The 19,552-nt window shown below is 39.5% G+C and overlaps 1 protein-coding gene across 2 annotated transcripts in view; it reads left to right on the top strand.

Annotated features, from left to right (window-relative positions):
* Positions 1-19,552, top strand: part of DEPTOR (DEP domain containing MTOR interacting protein) — a 78,171-nt gene that overhangs the window by 15,244 nt on the left and 43,375 nt on the right. For both annotated transcript variants that reach the window (XM_040081801.1, XM_058423059.1), the window contains 3 exons: positions 9,183-9,361; positions 11,367-11,490; positions 17,078-17,256. In XM_040081801.1, the coding sequence (XP_039937735.1) occupies positions 9,183-9,361; positions 11,367-11,490; positions 17,078-17,256 (482 nt within the window). The remainder of the gene's footprint in view (positions 1-9,182; positions 9,362-11,366; positions 11,491-17,077; positions 17,257-19,552) is intronic.

The raw sequence follows: 19,552 nt of genomic DNA, 5'->3' as shown, positions 1-19,552 counted from the left end.
TCTCACATTTTGTCTAGGTAAGGCCAGGCTCCCAATCCAGTATCTTTTTTTCTCTCTGCTCATGAGACTGGCTCATCATTTCTCATACCAGAGTAGAGCTACATCATTGCAACTGTTTGAGTTGATCATTCTTGAACGAGATGTCATGAACCAAGCACAGTATTTAGACGATGTTTTGTAGTATCAGATACAGTGACATAAACAACTAGATTTCCAATCATTTCTGGAGATATCTCTGTTAGTACAATGTGAGGTTGCCCTTGGTTTTTGCATGGTCTTAGCCTGTACTCAGTGAAAGTTTCACTAATGCATATTCAGCTATTTCTTACTCTGTTGCTTTTAGCCTCTGCGTTCTCAGTTTTCAGCAGAGCATTTTGTTGTTACTGCACAGCCATGCATTTTATAGTCTTACCTGTTCCTCCATGTCTATTCATGAACTGTGAAGGTCATCCTCTAACAATTTAATTGCCCCTAGGCAATCCAGTCAAATGGATCATTACTTTCAGTGTTTAAAAATCAGCATCAGTTTTTCAGCTTTGTTTTACAGTTTAGTGGTCAATCACTGAATTTCAACAGACTTCTGGAAGACAGTGGAAAGAACTCCTTTGAATCGTGTCTTTGGTCAGTGTAGCATCTTGCATATTGTGGTGTTGCCAGCTGGAGGAGGCAAAAAAGCATGTATCAGTGTCAAAACATGGCAGATTTTTTTTTTTTTCTAAATTTAAAGAAATTTGATACGAAGTGCCTTTTCTAGTGGGTACTTTTGCACTTATTGCCGTCACTGCTTCCTTCAAAATAAAAATAAATCCTAGAAATGCAGCTATACTAAACATGAAAGGAAGGAAGCTATTAATTTAGAATGTGAACAGATAAACAAAGCTTGATGGTTTTAATACAACATATTGTATATTGAAATAATATTGCATCTCTGTTCCTTTTAAGGTAAACCTGCGTATTTGTTGGAAGTGAATAAAAAATTTTGAGTCATAGCCTCAGTGCAGAATCAAGTTTGTTAACAACTGTACATAACACTAAGCATTTTATTACTCATTATCTTACCTGTGAGGTACTGGATATTTACGCTTAATGACAGTCATGATTCAGCACAGTATTTGGATAAGAGTTTTGTGTAGAGATGGAAAACAATTGCTAAAAGCAATTGAGATATTACTGCAGTATGATGCTTTATTAATGATGAAGGCAGATTTTTTATTCTTGCATTCAGCAGGGTTGCCAAGGACCACTGAAAGAAGTCCTAACAGTTGGTGCTCCTCTGAGAAGTGCAGAATATCAGGGAGAAAATCTCCTGCAGGTCTGTGGTTCTCAGGCTGAGAGCAGCCATTCCTTGGAAGGACTTTGAGCTCAGAGTTACCCATGTAACATCCTAGCAAAGCTATTTGTCGCTTATAGACAGGGTGGGAGAAATACCAAACTCAAGATTAGGCACTTAATTGAGTTCAGTTCTCCCATGGATTTCTTGGGTTATCTCTGGCACATAATAACCCCTTTTACTATTTGCACTCCAGGCTTGTTCAGTACTGTGCTGTGTTCGGGGTGCTACAGATTTGCTCTTCCTCAGTTGTGCTGAGAGATGGGTGGTGAAAAGGCTTCGATTCTCAGGTGATCTGAAACTTGCTGCCCACAGTGCAGGTGCCTACCAAGGTTAAAGTCAGCTTTTCCCTCTGGGTAAAGGAGGCGTCAGCCTTGCTGCATAAGGGACCTCCGCCTGTAACTTACTTGGTTCCCCTCCCCCCGTGGCATGCCAGGTGCATCCAGGAGAGGAGCTCTCACACAGCAGGGCTTTCTGCTACCCACAGCTGTTTGTGTCCTTGGTGCAGCCTCTCTTCTTGATTTCAGTGATGCAGGCCTGGATCTTATTCCCCAGCTCCTGGTCTGTCTCTCCAGGTTCCTGAATGGCAGTGCTAGCAGGAATATCTGTAGCAATGGGATTTGGGCTCTCTGACCTATATTTGCCCTGTTTAGCCCATTTAGCATTTCAAAGGAACATTTCTCCTCTTCCAGCCATGTTACTGAGGTAACAAGCCTGCATTCCCTGACACAAATTTCATTGATTTTCACTGGGCTCCCTTGAGACCTCACTGCCTCTTCGTGAGTTTGCTATCCATAAAATAATTCCTTTATTGAGAGGTAATTTTGCATAAGTCTACAAGAGCTGGAGAGCTTATTACGATGTTAATCCAGTCATAGGATGTCTGTAATGACAGTTCTGCTATGGTTTCTGGTCTGTACTTTGAAACTTTGGTGGTCTTTGGTTTAGATTTGGGAAAATATTCTTGCAAAAATTAATCCTCAGAGTATACATTGATTTAATAAGCCTAAGAATATCTGTGCAATGGAGACATGGAAAATTGATATGGATAAAAAAAACTAGTTGATGGATATTAGCAAAGATGGCTTGTTTGTGAGTGAAAAATACATCATTTCTTATGGGATCCCCACATATCTCTGTGAGTAGTATCTCACAGACTTTGACCTGCAGGCATTTGTTCTGTGGTGTGTTCCAGCTCATCCATAACTGAGTGAGAAGCACAATTATGTCAGACTTCCATTTAGAGAAGGAGGGCTATGATTTGCTGAGTTCTGACAGTTCCGGCCCAGAAAGTGAGCAGCCCGCCTGAGACAGGCAGACTTCCACTTATATGACATGGAACAGGTGAAATAAAACTTGCCTGTATTCTCTGCTTTCCTCTTTATAAAACCTAGTTTTATGCTTTCCAGAAAGACAGAATCTCTCAAGGTTCAAGTGCACAGCAAGTTAGACTGATTATTCATGTTTGAACACATTTTTCTTTAAAGTGAAATGCAAGTGAAATGGCTTGGCAGGCAGGGAGATTAGTCACTTCACAGCTTCTGTAGGTTTTACAAGGGGTCTCTAGTTTTATGGCAGATCAATACAAACACATAGATTTAATTTCCTCTGCAGTCTGGAGTACTCTGGAGGCTGTGGCTCTGAATTTCTGGCCTGAATTTGTGGGCTGAAAGGGAGTCTCTAAGAGACATCATGATTTCATCCCAGACCCTGAGCAATGCCTGTGTCTGTTCTCCAGAGTTTGCTTTGATTCCTGACAGCGTTAGTAAGATGAGTATTGGGGATGTCCTTGTGCACCTTTGGTTGCAGGCTTAGTGGCCTTAGTACTTTCCGAGTGTACAAAAAAAAAAGACTTCATAAAAGAGGCAGCCACAATATTTTATTTATAGCCAGAGAGACACTGGTGAACTGTCATTTCTTTGGAAGATTTGGGATTTCCTCTGCAGTGCACCAAGAGATGGTTTTTTTAAAGTCTATCTGGCTCTGTGTTCTGGCATCTCCTCACTTTGACTACATACATGGCTGTGGGCAAAAAAGGAGAGATTGTCACAGAGATGAGAACCGCTATCAGGATCTGCTTTGAAGACATCCTTTCTAAATGTATTTGAGAGGGCAGAATTCCTGCTCTGCCACAGCTCAAAACAGAAATATCTTCATCCTATTTCCAGTACGACCCCATGTTTTAAAGGGTAATGTAGCTCCTGTGAATATCAAGTAACAGAACTAAGTGATTGCGGAGCTGAAGCATAACTAGAAAGAGGAACAGGCAGCAGTGAAACGCTGACACTTCAGCTGAGACTTGGCAAGCCCAGCTGGAAATGCCTGACCCAGCAACACACACTGCATTCACAGAGTACCTTCACGGTCTCCTCTGTGTATAAAGTTCATATCCTCACTGACCTATTTTAATTTTTTGCTGACACTGTGAAGGCAAAATTTCGTATAAAGGACATTTTAAGTAGTTTTTTCCTGGGTGTGTATATATACACAAATGCCGCCTTATGCTCATGTATTTTGTAATGAATAAGGTGTGTAACTGATTTGTAAGTTTTAAATTTCAGTGGCATTTCTGCTTCTAAGTCACTGAGATGCTTTGGAAAATGTGATCTTTTAGTAGGATGCCCATCTACCATCCCGTAGACAGGCCATATGCTTATGTTAGAAACACCAAACTCTGTGACCTCTGGGAGGATACAAAACTGTTCTATTTCAAACAGAAAGGGGCAATTCTACCTGCCATGGAGCACCTAGTGTGTGCCTTGAGAAGAGATGTGAAAAACCTATGCTCTTTGGCGACCATGAATTGTTCTTATCTTTGGCAGGATAATTCTTTTGTCCATATATGTTTCTCGCAAAGGACATCATGACAAGTTTTCCTTGGAAATAAGTAAATCCATCTCTCTTGTAGAAGTTCTCATGTATATACATGAAACTTGTGAAAGAAATTCAAGATGGTAGAAATGCCTGCAGGGCTTTGCCTCTCTGCATATAGCTGGTAATTTTCAAGAGATCTAATACAGTTTTGTTCCGTTTGCCCAAATTTGATAAAATTGTAGTAGTTCAGTGAATGCTGCCTGGCAGTGCTCAGTCTGGGATAGTCACTGCAACCAAGGGAGTGTGCAGGGTGTACCACAGCAGTAAACCATGAGCATGCCAGAACTCCTCAGCAGCAGTTGAGCATGCTGAGGCAGGATGTGCATTGTGCCATGACTAATTACATCATCAGTGTGTATTGTTCAATAATTAGTAAATTCTTATAGGGATTTCTGTTTTAAATGATCTCTTCTCTGGTGTTTTGTTCTTCCATTAAAAAAAAAAAAAAAAATTTCTTCATCCAAAGCCTCATGGACAGCAGGTTGAGTGAATTGATTCTGCCCCTCTACTTCATTCTGGTGGGACCCCACCTGGAATGCTGTGTCCAGCTGTGGAGTCCTCAGAACAGGAAAGACATGGACCTGTTGGAGCAGGTCCGGAGAAGAGCCCTGAAGAAGATTGAAGAGATAGAGCGCCCCTTGTGAAAACAGAAACACAATCTGGGAGTGTTGAGGCTATGCAGCCTGGGCAAGAGACCTTATTGTGGCCTTTCAATACTTAAAGGGGGCTTAGAAGAATGATAGGGACCAATTTTTTAGTAGGGCCTGTTGCAATAAGGCAGGGATAATGGTTTGAATTCAAAGAGGTAAATTCAGACTAAATGTAAGGAAGAAATTTTCACAGTGAGGGTGGTGAAATACTGGAACAGGTTGCCCAGAGGGGTGGCAGATGCCCTGTCCCTTGAAACATTCAAGGTCAGCTTGGAGGGGCTCTGAGCAACTTGATATAATGGAAGATGTCCCTGCTCATGTTGGACTAGATGACCTTCAAAGGTCCTTTTCAACCGAAACTGTTTGTGTGTCTGTGATACTATGATTCTATTATATGTGCATTTCATGTGTGTGTGCGATTGTTTCAGGAAGGCTGAGAGAGGTGAAAGAGTGGAGCGCACAATGAAAGTCTTCATACCATGTTGTCTATTTCGAGTGTCAACAACCAACCTGTTCCTTGCACATTTTTTGAGCTTTCCTAGGATAAACATAGGGACTATATAGGATGTAGGAACTGGCAGATTAATTATTCAGAAGATTACTAGGAAGAGCAGGTGGTTTTTAATTTTTTTTCATTCACAGAACACAAGATTGGATAATGCTTTGTAAGAGCTGCGTTGGCCAAGCACAAACTACTAGACTTATTAGAGGGAAGTAGCTGGGTGAGATATTTGGACTGTGGTTCAGTTAATGATAACCTTATTGTTTTCATCCAGCATGTTGGCCTTTTCTGTGGTTGGAAAGGAAAGCTAATTGTGCTGGTGTTGTAAATTGTTACCCACTGGTTCAGAAAAGAGGCAAGAAACTTCAGAATGCACAATGTCCCTGGTAGAAATAAAAATGCCCCTCTTGGTGAAAACTAAAATGCAAGTTTCATGTAGCTGCAAGAGCAATTTCATCCCAAGTTAGTGCCTGATTCTTCATTTCTAGGTGAAAAAATCAAATTTTTCCATGATCATGAAAGTGCCTAATGACATCTCAACAAATAACATTGTTCCAGAAAGCTCTGAAAACATCTACTGCAAAGCAGGAGCAGTGTCTTCCAAGTTATTTTGTTCCATGCTGTGTAGGAGGAAGGCACTTCTGTTTGGAGCAAGAGTCCCTACATATTGTCAATTAGGAGCGACTCCTGTTTCGACAAACCTCCAAGAAGATTATTCTGGCATGCATGCTTGCAAATACAGCCTTTATTTGTTGTAAGCATGAGTAAGGGCCATGGAATAAATTTGTAAATATTAAAGGCTTGCATATGCCTGTTACCCTTCACAGGCAGTTGCTCAAATGCCCTGGATCTCGATTACATTTTCCTCAGGTAGGGCAGACTGTGGCCTCACATGCAAAATATGGCAGATAATCTTGAATTATATATGAAATTATATATGGGTGTGGTAGTGGTGCACACAGAATTGTTTTCTGGTGTTAATGTATTAAGTTTCAGAGAGTGGGTCAGTATTTCAGAGGCTTGTTGAATCAAGGTGTCCCCCTATCACCCTGTGTTGTTTGCCTGTCTTCTCCCCCTTCTCCTCTCAAACTGGTCAGGGTTTGTCAGTCAGCTAATTTTCCTGAGCAGCTCTTGAGAAAAACTTCTTCTAGTGAGAAGAATGTGTTTGATGTCAAGTTAGGTCTTTTCCAGTCATCGTACAGACTAGCTGACATAAAGTGATTAACATTACTTAAAGGGAAAACATCAAGGACTTTGGGTGAGAAGCCTGCATCTCAATGCCTAGGGATAAAGAATTTACCACTTCACTAGAGCATTGGTTCCAGTGTATAACTGTATTACTGGTACATTTTATTCCTTTTTATTCCATTTGATTTGGCTTCTGATAAATACTTCTGAGCACAGATGGATTTCTTGAATTCCTTCCTGAACTTTTGATTGGCACACCACAATATATACTCAGTAACTTTACCTGAGGCTGCTATATTTGTAGTTTACACTAGATACAGTGTCAATTTATTGAGCTACTTCTCCATAGATTCTGATTTTAGAAGATTTGTAGAGGTGAGGGAGCCTGAACAAAAAGAGCTGCGTACACCACCAAAGAGAAAAATCTGAATTCCTTCTGTGTTTGTTATTCCAAATAAATAAGCCTGGACATAATTCAGTATGGACATAATAGGTATAGACTGCAGAAGAAATTCCCACATTCTTGTCGAAATTCAGGTTTGTTAAGGGTTATGTGTTTTCTTTGACTTAATGATTTTGTATCCTCTTAGCAAATTTGGATCCTCTTTAGCAAGTGAGCAGAAATAATTCAGATCATGAAGTATCTATGAATTTTATAAATACAGGCAAAACGGTATACAGAAAGATCCTTTTTCTGAGTGAGGAAAAAGATTGTAGTGGGAACCTGTGTCTTTTAACATGACAGAGGAATTGAAATATTGATCAGCCCACCAACTGCAGGAAAGCCTGCAGTCAGAATTTAAGACATCAGTGCTCATTTGTGGGGCTCTTGACTACTGACGTATTTGTGAAATGTCAGACCAGTCCTGGTATCCTCCTATGCAACATGTGGACAAAGAATATTGTGGAAGGGTTTTTCCCTCTTATATCAGATGAACTCCATCGATTTGGACTTAACACCGCTAACTGAAAGCTGGATTGAGCTGTCTACCTTTGTATTATACACTCTTCTTCTGGTTTTGTTCTTCCAGGTTATTGTGTGACATAAGACCAGATGAACATTAATAGAACCTTGAATATTTTAATTGTAAAGCTCTATCAGACATACTGATAATTGCATGTTCTATAATTAAAACTGCGTATGCTTTTCTTTCTAAGCATAGTTAGAGCAGCTTTTAGAGCACATCTGGAAAATATGCTTTAAGCAAAAGTATTTTAGCTCAGAGAATTTCACAATCTGTGGGATATTTACCAACATTTCTTTCCAGAATATTAATCTGATTTTCAGTGCTTTTAATATAAAAGTCTTGCTTTTTTTTTTTTTTTTTTTTTTTTTTTTTTTTGGTAATGATGTTTGCAAATCTGGTTTTGAATTCACAAGCCAAATTGGCAATTCCAGTGTACTTCAAGGCTAAATGCTGCAGAACAAAACATTGCTTGGCTACTATTTTTTGGTAGAAGCCTACCTAAGTCTTGTCTGATGCCCTAATAATATTACCTTCATTGATTTCAGCCAAACATTTTCCCCTTCTATGATTTTAAAGAGAAATTATTGTTTCATACTAGAATTCCATTGAGAGGAAACTTTCTCATACTCTGCTCTGTGCTTCATGTGGCTCATGTTAACACCCTTCTGTGCTATTACCCTTGTACCACCTACAATTATTATAGCACTCCTTAGGACTCTTTGCAGTTGGTGCCTGGGCACTTGGAAGTGAACAGCAATGTTTCTGTTTGTGGTAGGAGCCCAAGCACTGTCATTTCTGTGCTTTCCTCAGAAGTATAGAGGTATAGATATTACAAAACCAGATTTTCTGATATGATTAATTAAAATGGAACAAGAAAGCATCAAAACTTCAAATAACTTTAAAATGTTCCGTCTGCTAATTTATTGCTAATGTTGCTTATTTTGTTTATTTGGAAAAAAATGACTAACATAAAGATTCAGAACCTTAAGGTTAACTCTAATCAGGATCTTGCATTCTGATCCAAGCATCTCAACCAACTTGCTTTCAGGATGATGAAGGAGATTTTGCAAACAGAGAGCATTTGTCAACAGATACCCGAGTGAGAAATCAGTTTCCTTTATTTGGAGTCGGAGGCAACTTTTTGATAGATTACATTGCGTTGGAGCAGCTTCACACCTGAATTTTAAATCATAAATGCTATCCTTGTGCAGTTGGAGGCAAAATGCAGTTACCCAACCAAGGGAGAAGTTACATCTGCAAAAACTAATGAGATTAAAAAAAGAAAAAAATCTACAGAAGCAGTACTATAAAATAGTATGGAACGTATTAGTGGTAATGTGGGAAAATTAATTCCAAATTATTGACAGTTTAATTGACCTGCAGGAAGTATTTTAATGGACTTAATATGCTGCGCTGTTCTTCAGTTTTTTAAACTTTTCCATTGAGGAGAAAACAAGTTTTTCCAATTATGGGGTTTAAAGTTGTAACAAATGATTGCTGTGGGTTCCCTGGTTGTGAGATGCCAGCGCTGGATGTGTGACTCTTCTGCCCAGCACCTTCAAAACCCATCCTGTGAGCAGGGCTTGGGTGCCGCTGCTGTGCTCTCATCCCAGTCTTGCTGTTACAGAGGCCCTTTGCAAATGATATTTACAAGGTGATTTGACCCCCAGGCTCCGACTGCATGAAGAAAAGGTCATTAAGGATCGGCGACACCACCTCAAAACATACCCGAACTGCTTCGTTGCCAAAGAACTGATTGACTGGCTGATCGACCACAAAGAAGCCTCTGACAGGGAGACAGCCATTAAACTGGTGCAGAAATTACTGGATCACAGCATTATCCACCATGGTAAGTCCTGTATCACCTGCTAAAAAGTTCTAAGTTAAATTTATTGACTGCTGTGAGACAAAGGGGAGTCCCACTCCTGCTCTTCAGCCAAGTCGAGGACAGGTAGGATCCTTTCCCTGCCAGAAATGAGGCGTCTCTCTTGAACTGTGCTGCTATGCAAGGTCACCCATGTTCTGAAGGAGATGAGAGCCTGAAGCCTTGTGGAGTGATGCTCCCCCTGGCAGGGGGGGGAATTTACTGGAGACTGTGATGCTGCTTCCCGGTCCCCAGAGCAGCCCCAGCTGGATCGTGTCCCCCTCTCCCTGCTGCCGTCATTTCCCTGCTCCTAAGAGCGCAGTTCTCCAGCTGAAAAACCCATCCAAAAAATCAGCCAGCAAAAAAAAAAAGATCATTTTTCTCACGTGGATTAGTTCCCTGGCCCTGGCCCTCACAGCAGCTGCACAAACATTAGTGCTGGTACAGCTGCAAGAAAGTTAGTGGTCTGGCTGTGCCCTGATTAATTTTCTCCTAAACTTGTTGTCTGTTTGAGATCTGTTTCTTTCAGCTTCTTGAATAACAATTCATGCTGATGAAAAGACTTCCAATTCACTGGTAGCATTTAGTTGCCTTTTGGGGCACAAAGAGGCTGGGAAGCACGTGAGCAAAGAAAATCCAAGACCTCAATTTCAAGCCTATAGTATTACCCGTTTCAAAACAGTAAATGTACCATTTGTTTCTTTTTTAAGAGAAAACTGAGTGACTACGAACAGACGAATGTTGACTTTATGCAGAGGTCATTGTATGTGCAGCAATGCTGCTGCTGTCTGCAGTACATTAAAAACACCTTAATTAAAGTCAGAAATGCACATATTGAATGAGTGCCACTTCTACAGCTTCTGCTTGGCTATTAAATGAAAATTCTGGGTTGTTATGGAAACTGGAACTTACAGTAGATAGTTAAAGAATAAAGAAATTATAGGGTATTCAAATCTGTCTGCTTAATCCTCTATTGAGAAAATGTCAGTGAAGAGTTGCGTGGATGCCTGAGTGACTTAATTTAATTGAGCAATAGATGTTTTATTTGCTGAATGCTTGTTGAAAGCTCTAACAACCTTTGAGCATTTTCTGCCCTGGCATCCAGTTGCAAACTGTAGAAGAAATTTTATATATATGTGTATATATTAGAAATAGAACAGGTGTTTCTTGAAAATATTCATGTATTGCACTCTAATAAAATACTTTGTGAAATGAGCTTGGGCAGGTAAATTCAGTGAGGTTCTATCAAGTTCTGCAGGATGCTTAGAACATTCTTTCAAATCCCATGTCAAAGGAAAGGGACACCAGTTCTGCTTCTGCGGTGCAGAAGGTCCCCCATGTATGGAACTACTGTGTTAGGAGCAGCTTGCTTGGGATAGCTTTCCCATCAGTTCATGGCCTTGGTGGGACAAGAGCCCATGATCAGCTGCTGTTTTACAAACCAAATTCGGCATTTCTCAGTGTGCTCATGTTATACCTACCATTTGCTAGGTGGCATGGCAGAGCAATTGAGACAGTTTTAAGAAGGCAGAAGGCTTTGGTTTTAACTGTATCTTTAGGAAGTCTCAGGTTTCCTACAGCTCTGCTAACTGGTAGGAGTAACTTTTAAGAAGTTTGGAAAACCTTAAATTATTGGGCATTCTGCTCTGGTGGCCTTTTAAACAAACAAGTCAACAGACCGTTCACATCAAAAGATTTTCTGGATATGTAGTGGATGGACGCGTTTTTGCTCTTTATGTTTGCAGTAATACTCACAAAACTGATGGAGACTTCTCCCTCTCACCAAGAAATTTGGTTAGCTCTCTGAAAGTTTTCTTCAGCTTTTCATTACAATGGAGTAAAATTGTGTGCTGAGAAATACAAGGGGGTTCGACTCTATTCTATGCTTGCTTTGAAGCTCAGCAGTGGTACCTGCTAAATGGGTCCTCAGTTACTTAACATATATGTGAAGATTTTTTTTTCCTGTTTGTTTAATTGTTGTATATTTCAGTCTGTGATGAGCATAAAGAATTCAAGGATGTCAAACTGTTCTACCGCTTCAGAAAAGATGACGGGACGTTTCCACTGGACAATGAGGTGAAGGTGTTCATGAGAGGACAAAGGCTGTATGAGAAGTATGTTGCATTTAGTATTCATAATATGTTGATAAAAGTGATACTTGTTAATCTATTTTTGAATTGTCAGAGGCTTTCAATTCATGCAGGAATGAATCTGGGTAATTCCATTACTTCAGTTGGGAGTCCTTCCCTTTCCTATTTTTCTTTTGCTTTTCTACCATAATCACTTGAGGCATTTTGTTTAAAATCTCATGACCAAGATTGTAAATATATCCTATAAGAGAATTCAATGTGAAGTCCTTGAAATCTATTCTATAAAAATAATTACAGAATTATTTGTCAAAATAATTATTATTACTAAATATTACTATTATTACATAATTACTTGATATGTAAAACCATAATTATTATTCCTAAAACATTAGTACATCAAAATGCATTCAACAAGCAGCTACATGTCTGTGGAGACTCCATATCTACAGCTTCATGGGGATGTATGATTTTAAATCATAGGCAAGATGAATTTTCAGTGTTCCAGTCTGCAAAGTTTCAGTATCAGAAACGTTATGTTAAAAGCAATTTCAAAAAAACCACCAACCCAACCAAGAGCATTTAAACAGATTACTAGGCTGAGATACCGAATATCCCACTGGATTACGTCCATCAAGTAACTAGGTATCTTAACCATACTTCCTAAAATAAAATTAAAGACATTTTTACTCAGGATGTAGAGATTTTGACATGGTACTTTCAAGCAGAGAGAAGAAAACGCATGTTGCCATATGCTACAAACTAATGCAAAAGTTGTGATTTGTTTTTTACCAAAAAGCTTGAAGTACTGCTCTAGACCTGAATAGCACCCACTCTCCTGCTTGCTTGGAGCAGAAGAGTGCAGCAGCCAGGAGAGGTGCTGTGTTTTCTCAGTGAAGGAAATTTGTTTCCTTCTGAGAAGAAAGCACTCAGGAAACTCTTGAATTTAAAAGCTGATAATAAATACTATTTTCAAGGTTAGCCAGCTCTGAACATCAGTTTGGTGAAAGAGCAGTGAACCCAAAATATAAACTAATACTTGTAAATGCCATTCCTTTTGTTACACCCATCATATAAAATTCCCCAAGACACAGTGACTGTGACTATTAAAAGTGAAAATATAATAAATTGTATAAGACATAAGAAAATGCATCACTGGAGAAAATCCTCTATTCTGTGTACTGGGACAGGTGAAATCAATCAGCCACCTTCAAACACTTCTGTGCTGCGCACAGCATTTGCTATTTAGACTCAGTAAACGTGCAGTGTCTACAAGCCTGACCCATACTCTGAAAAGCAGATTAGAGTGTTTACAGTGCTTTTTAAAGTCTATATTTCTATTTCAATTATCCAAAGAAAAATAAATTTTTGTTGGCAAGGCTGATGTCAGTCTTCTGCATGAAAAGCAATAGCAGAAAGCACTCTGTTCTACCAGTGTTTGCTTCTATCACTATTTCTCTGAATGGAGAACTATCCCCAAACCAATGTCTGTGATCCAGTTTGCCTAACACTGTACTAGCAGAAAAATGTTCATAACTGTAGAGTGTTCCCATCTTGGCAAAGGAGTTAATGCCAAAAGCAGCACCTGTATCTAAATATAACTGTATCCTTGTGAGGTGCTTGCTCCTAGGCAACGTATCTGAAGGGTTCATAAACTTTTAAAACCAGCCCTGAGTGCTAAATATAGTATAAATTAAAAATACCTGTCATTTCAAAACCACTATGTGACAGTCAAAACTATTCAAAATTCTCCACGGATCATCAGAAGTATTTTATATTCATGGGAGATAAGAAGGCATGCCTGGGCTATCTGGGCTTCACATTGTTTATTTTAGCAAATCCCCTGTGCAGAGATTTCAGATTTTGTTAGTTCCCTTGCTCATGCACCTTTATTAGTAACACCTTCACAATTTCATTGGATACACTTTAAACTCAAAATTGAATGCTGAAAGTCAAGAAAAGTTCTGCAGTGAAATGTGTGATTGTGTTATATATCTGTTGTATAAGTTTGCTGATAGTCCTGAGTAAGAAAATATTAATTCAGTGCTATTAAAATAATTACTAAATGGCAGCAACCAGAGAAAAGTATTCATGCACAAACATGAAGTAATTTATCAGCATATTCAACTTGTTTGTCAAAATGCCTATGGGCCTGATTGCAAGAGAAATGCAGCTATGCCAAAGGAAATCTATCCAAATCCAATACATTTTGAAAATCTGTGTCTAATTGTGTAGAGTTTGCTGATCTTAACTAGGCTTTGTAATTTAAGATAGACATTATAATTATTTCCTGCTCTTTTCTACTCTCTGTATTAGGGCTGGAGTACCACTAGGTTCAGAAGCCAAGGCAGTTTGTGCTTGCCAAAACTGCAGACATTACCCAACACCAGTCCATGCAAATTTGTACCCTCAATGGGTATAATGAACAAAACGCTTTAGGAGGATCAGCAGGTTGTTGCATGGGAAGAGGCATGGATATCTTAGGCATGTTCCTTACATTCAGACAGGTTTTGGGTAAATGCCTTGTTCTCTGCCCTGGGACATGGGAACGTTAGGATTGTCCCTCTGCTGAGGAGCTCCCTTTCCCATCTCTCTTGTGCATGACAGCAAAGCTCCTCAGCTTTGAACCTGAACTCTCCCTTCTTTGTGCATTACCCCCTTCACCCACTGTGGGCAGCTTCGGGGCTGTACCTGTGGGATTAGAAGATTTAAAATCAGTTTCTGATTGCATTCTCCCTTCATTTGCACTGAAAATCATGAAGCAGTTCAGATTCCCTGCACATCGTTGCAAACTTTGGTAATCCTTTCTGCAAATATACTTTGAGGTTCAGGTTTAGAACTAGAGTTGGAAACTACTGGAGTCCCTACAGTCATGTCTGAAATCGTTGAATAGTTTATAAGATCTAAGGTTGCTATCAGCTTTCAAGCTATACAGGATTGACCAGATAGATGGAATGAGATAAACATCTCCCTGCAAATCTTATATAAATCCAGCACAGACCTTTCGTAGCTTTAAAAAAAAATCAAGTTGTGTAGGCATCCTATTTTTATGTTGTTTGCAATTCTCTGTAGGGTTTGGTCAGGCCCACAAGATCATTGTTTCTGGTGCAGTCATGTATGGGAGCTATAAGTCATTTCATGATGCTGACAGCAACTGAGATTTTTGAACCAGATTTCACAGTGAAAGAAGTGCAGATTTATGGTTTTAATTTCAGGAAATCTTTCAGATAATTTTGAGACTGCATTCTTGGAATCACTTTCAGTTTAACTCATCAGAGGTTAGTTTGATAAAAACAAGGTTAAAGATTTCTTTTGAAAAGGAATTTGGATTTCAGTGTTTGGCTAAATACATTCCTTTAATGTAGGACAGTGCCTATTTTAGTGAATAATGTGTTTCAACATTAATAGCCTCATGTTTTTTTGGAACAAGGAGAAAATGGAAGATTAAGAGGAAGTTTCCAGTTCTGCCTAATGAAAGGCCAGGTTTTTGTTTGATGTAAATTGGTACAGTTTTGTTGACAGCCATGGAGTTACAGTGATTTACTTCAGTGAGTGATGTAAATCCAGGAATTGCTGTGTCTGGGCTTCTTAACCTGGCAATTTGTCGTGTCTGTTTGTTCCCAAGTCCGAATCCTTTGCACTGCTATTCTGGGTTTATGCAGAAGGGTGTGAAATGTCAAACTGAGTGTTTTTCCACTTGATATTTTTCCAGATTTCTTTTGTGTCTCTGTAAAAATCTAACCATTAGCACTGCCTTTCTATCTGCGATTTCAATGAGGTGGTCAACTAATTATAGACTCATCAAAGAACAATTATTGTAATCCTAAGGATTTTTTTATTTGGTGCCTGCAGAGCCTGGGTAACCAGTTCTGGGTAACCATGCAGAAGATGGTACAAAAAGATACAAGCTTTGGGTTTTCCTTTTTTTTTCTGGCGGCGGGGGGGAAGCTTGGTTAACGAGACACATTTAAAAATAGTCCCTTGGAGCATAGTAGGTCTGTATTAGATGTGGTGAGTGTGGGACAAAATGCTGTGGGAAAAGATGCTTGTAAATGATAATATTTAAAAGAAGTAAAGTCTGCAAGAGTTCTGGAGTCAATATGTTGTCTTCAGCTAATTTTGACTTTCTCAGTTCTTCCTCAGCTAAGAGGTGCTGGCAATGACACACCATCTAAATGAGCAGTTCACTGTGCTGCCACTGACACACAGATGTGGCTGAGCAGCCTTTGCCTGCTTAGACGATCTGCTATCTGGTGGTCAGGTTCAGTAGGTTCAGGCATCAGGTTAGTGTTAATAAAGTCAAGAGAAGTGTCTTTTAGGTGAAATGGCAGAGGTTGGACCCTGTCAAATGTCTTCACTGTAATTTCAAATGAAACTTTTCTCTGTGCTCCTATGGCACAGATTTTTCTGCTGCTTCCCAAAGAAGGTGAAGTTATATTCCATAATCTTTGGACATGCTGTCAGTTTAAAAAGCAGATGGCTCATGTATGGATTTACTTGAATTGCAATTCCTTTATCAGAAGGGCAAAGATTAAGCACTTCCAGAATATGTTTGTTGTAGTTCAGATGTGCCCTTTATTTCAAAATAGTTGAAGGGCGGGGACATGTTAGCCTTAGATGGAAAAAATAACCTTTCCATTCTTGAACTGTTACTCTGAAAGTCTTACCACTATTCCTATTATTAGCCTATAATAAATAAAATAGTTAGGAAAAAAATTAGGTTAATAAGGATTCTATGGTGCTCAGTCTCCCATCCCCCAAAAGTGGAATTCTGTATTACAAAGAAACGATTCTCATTTCTTCTTTAAAACTGCCTTCTCTTTCAGACTTTCAAATTGAAATTGGCTTTTGCATTAACAAAATATTGAGGCTTTTTTTTTTTTTTTTAAAGACTGTGTCATTTGCATAGGTATCTTGAATAGAGAAAAATTTTATTAGTATCCTTCAGCTACTCACATGCCAGTTGCTAGGAGATTTAAGAATATCTCATGATGTTCCTCTGACTGGTGTTACACAGAGCCAGCTGCGGCACAGAGAACTGTGAGCCTCAGATGTTAAAATGCGTTCAGGTTCATGTGCAACTCGTTGACTGCAGCTGCATCACCAAATGTTAGATGCACAATATTTATCTGCCCCCAAACCGCAGAACTACCTTTTTTCCTCCTCTTGAATTTTTCTGCAGCTGTTTTAGAGCTTATACAGGGAATTTTCAAAGTCATCTAAATGACTTCGGGGCGTAGTCCTGCTAACTGTAAATACTAATTAGGAAGCTTTGAACACATTAGTCACATTCTGGTGCGTTTAGGCTAATTTTTTTTGAAAGCTGATTATACAGTAACTTTTAGAGAATGTTAAACACTAAATAGGGGAAATGCAAAACCTCAACATCTGATTTTCTTTTAGGGGAAAAAACAAGAAAGCATTAACTTCACACAGTGATATAAACCCTAAATTTCTTGACTAAGCAGTTCAAATTCACTTCCTAAGTAGATTTAGTGAGTCACTGAAAGCTTCGTATACATTTGCTTGGTAAAAATGAGATTTGCCAGAATAGATCTGGAACTGCTTTTCTGAAGAACCATTTTCCCTACTAATTTTCCCCCCACCACACCAGGCTGATGAGTTCTGAAAATACCCTTCTGCAAGCCAGGGAAGAGGAAGGAGTCAAGTACGAACGGACCTTTGTAGCATCAGAGTTCATTGACTGGCTGATCCAGGAAGGAGAGGCCACGACACGGAGCGAAGCGGAGCAGCTCGGCCGCAGGCTTTTGGAGCACGGGATTATACAGCACGGTGAGAAATTTACTGCCAAGCAGTACAAGCTGCACTTACTGTAGCACTTTCTTCAACTCAAATCACTGATCACAGTATGTTTAGGTTCTAAATGATTTCAGATAGGAGTCTAAGTAACTTTATTTAGTAAAAGGGTGGCTTTTTCAAGAGCACATTGTATTTTCAGCAGCAAGCTGAAACTGCTTCCTCCAATGCAGAATATGGCTGCAATTTGGAACTGTGTAATAGCAACTTAGATTTGGATGAAAATCAGTACTCCTACACCTGTAATAATTAACTTGTAGAACTTCCTGTCTCTAGTGTGTGTAATTGAGGTAAATAGATTTGTAAGGATCAAATAGGGGTTAGAGCCATAAATAAGGTAAATTCTGTACGCAGGATAAAAATTTCAGGGTCTGTGTATCTCCCTACTTGTAAGCAGAACAGAGCATAGTCTGATGCCAGGAAAGCAGCTTTCCTTCTTGGGCGTGTGGTAAAGTTGGTCTAGTATGTTTGGGCAAGAAAGAGGATGTCACTTTTAGGTAAGTGTTACTGTATTTGTCCTGGTGGTATAACTTTTTTGAGGCAGGAATCAAATATTTCTTCATGGTCCAGTATAATGTGTCTGGCAGATACACCTTCACCGAGAAGCTCCTTCTGTTAAGGGTGGAGGAGACAGAGTCTTCTTTCTTTTTTGTCCCGAGAAATTAACACCCCTGGCATGAAACTCCATTTTACATGTTGTCATTATCTGTTCTCATGTTGCCCTTCTGTGACCAGGCATTTCCCACCATAGAAGTGGCAGTGCCTCTGGGAGCAATGAAGGGGTGCCAGGAGATGACAACAGAGTGGCAGAAGTTGTTACCTGCCTTACTTAGCGCTCAGTGTGGAAATAATTCGATCCTAGTGGTCCAAGTGTTGTATCAAACCTAGTTCTGACAGTGAACAAACTGATGATATGAGAAGGGTGTTAGTACACAAGGTGCTGGATTGACTAGGTTGCTTGTTACTTAGTGAGAAGACCTGGTTTTAATGAGTCGAGAAGAATGGGCATGTAAGTGGCCTGCACAGTTTTGTCATGGCTCTAATCATGTTCACCTTAATTTGCAATTACTAGGAGCTGCTTCGAAATGTTTACAGTGATCAACTTTCAGTTCTATAATTACTCCTGTGCTTCCTATGATTTATAGGGTGCCAACTGCTTGGAGCTTGATGGACAGGAAAGGTATGCCACCCCTCCTCTTTACAGCAGCAATGATTTCATTCCTATTTTTACCAGAACATTTTCTGTGTATTGCATATGTGATAAACTTTCCTTACTGTCCTGGGGTCCCAAACCAGGACATTTACCAAGGGGGAAAAAAAAAAAAAAAAAAAAAAAATTATATATATATATATATATTTATTCTGATACAGGTGTTTTTGCAGAGAAAAAATAAAGTCAGGACTTAACATTTGGTGCTAATCTGGGTTTTCTTAGCTACTGAAATCTTTGCAGAACTAAGAAAGTCAGGATGTGGCTTTTCTTGCAGGTCAGCCATTGTTTCATTAACTAAGGCAAATACTCAACAGGGCACATTTGCAGGGAAATAATTTTGGTCCTATCAAGCCCGGTGTCAGGGGTCATTTCTGAGTGACACTGGCCCTGCTCCTCTATGGATAGCCCTGGCCATTCTGCAAATTTATCACCTGCCCGTCGTTTTCTTGTAGTCAAGAGCATGTGCAAAGCTCCCTCTTAGAAAGAGATTTGAAATTCATGAAGTAAAGACAGGGTTCTGGGAATTAGTTGATTGTTGAGGAAGTGTCTCCTCACTTGTCCGTACCAGGTCATTGCTGCAAGGTACTGTCATCTTCCTCACCCAGTTTTTAATAAAACAAACATCACTGAGTGGGGATTTCACAAGGACTTGATGGAAATGCTGGAAATGAAGTAAAACTGAATGATGTCCTTGAGATTTATCTTTTATAAGAGTGAACATGCTTTGTGCACACTTTCTCCTTTGTGAAAGGAGATTTCGTTCATTTCACTGCAGTGATTTGTCTGGATAGTGCTAGGAATATTGATGAAAGTACTGGCAGAATTAACACAGAGCTGGTTTGGGGATCATCTTAGCAACTGGATATGATCTGTGCACATTGAAGATTCTTGTAATGCTGGCTTCCTCTAAGGAAGGAGCTCAAAATGAGAACTTTCAGTACAGAATTAGGGATATAAACTATAAAACAGCAGGAGAGGTATTCTCTCCCCAACACCCTCCCACCCATCTTACAGAGTTCCATATCCAATTAAAAAACAAAAGAAAGCTATTTTTCTGTG

The sequence above is a fragment of the Hirundo rustica genome, chromosome 1, assembly GCF_015227805.2.
Source record: "Hirundo rustica isolate bHirRus1 chromosome 1, bHirRus1.pri.v3, whole genome shotgun sequence".
NCBI lineage: Eukaryota > Metazoa > Chordata > Aves > Passeriformes > Hirundinidae > Hirundo > Hirundo rustica.
The sequence above is the reverse complement of the archived record's forward strand: the minus strand, read 5'-3'. Positions and strand labels throughout refer to the sequence as shown.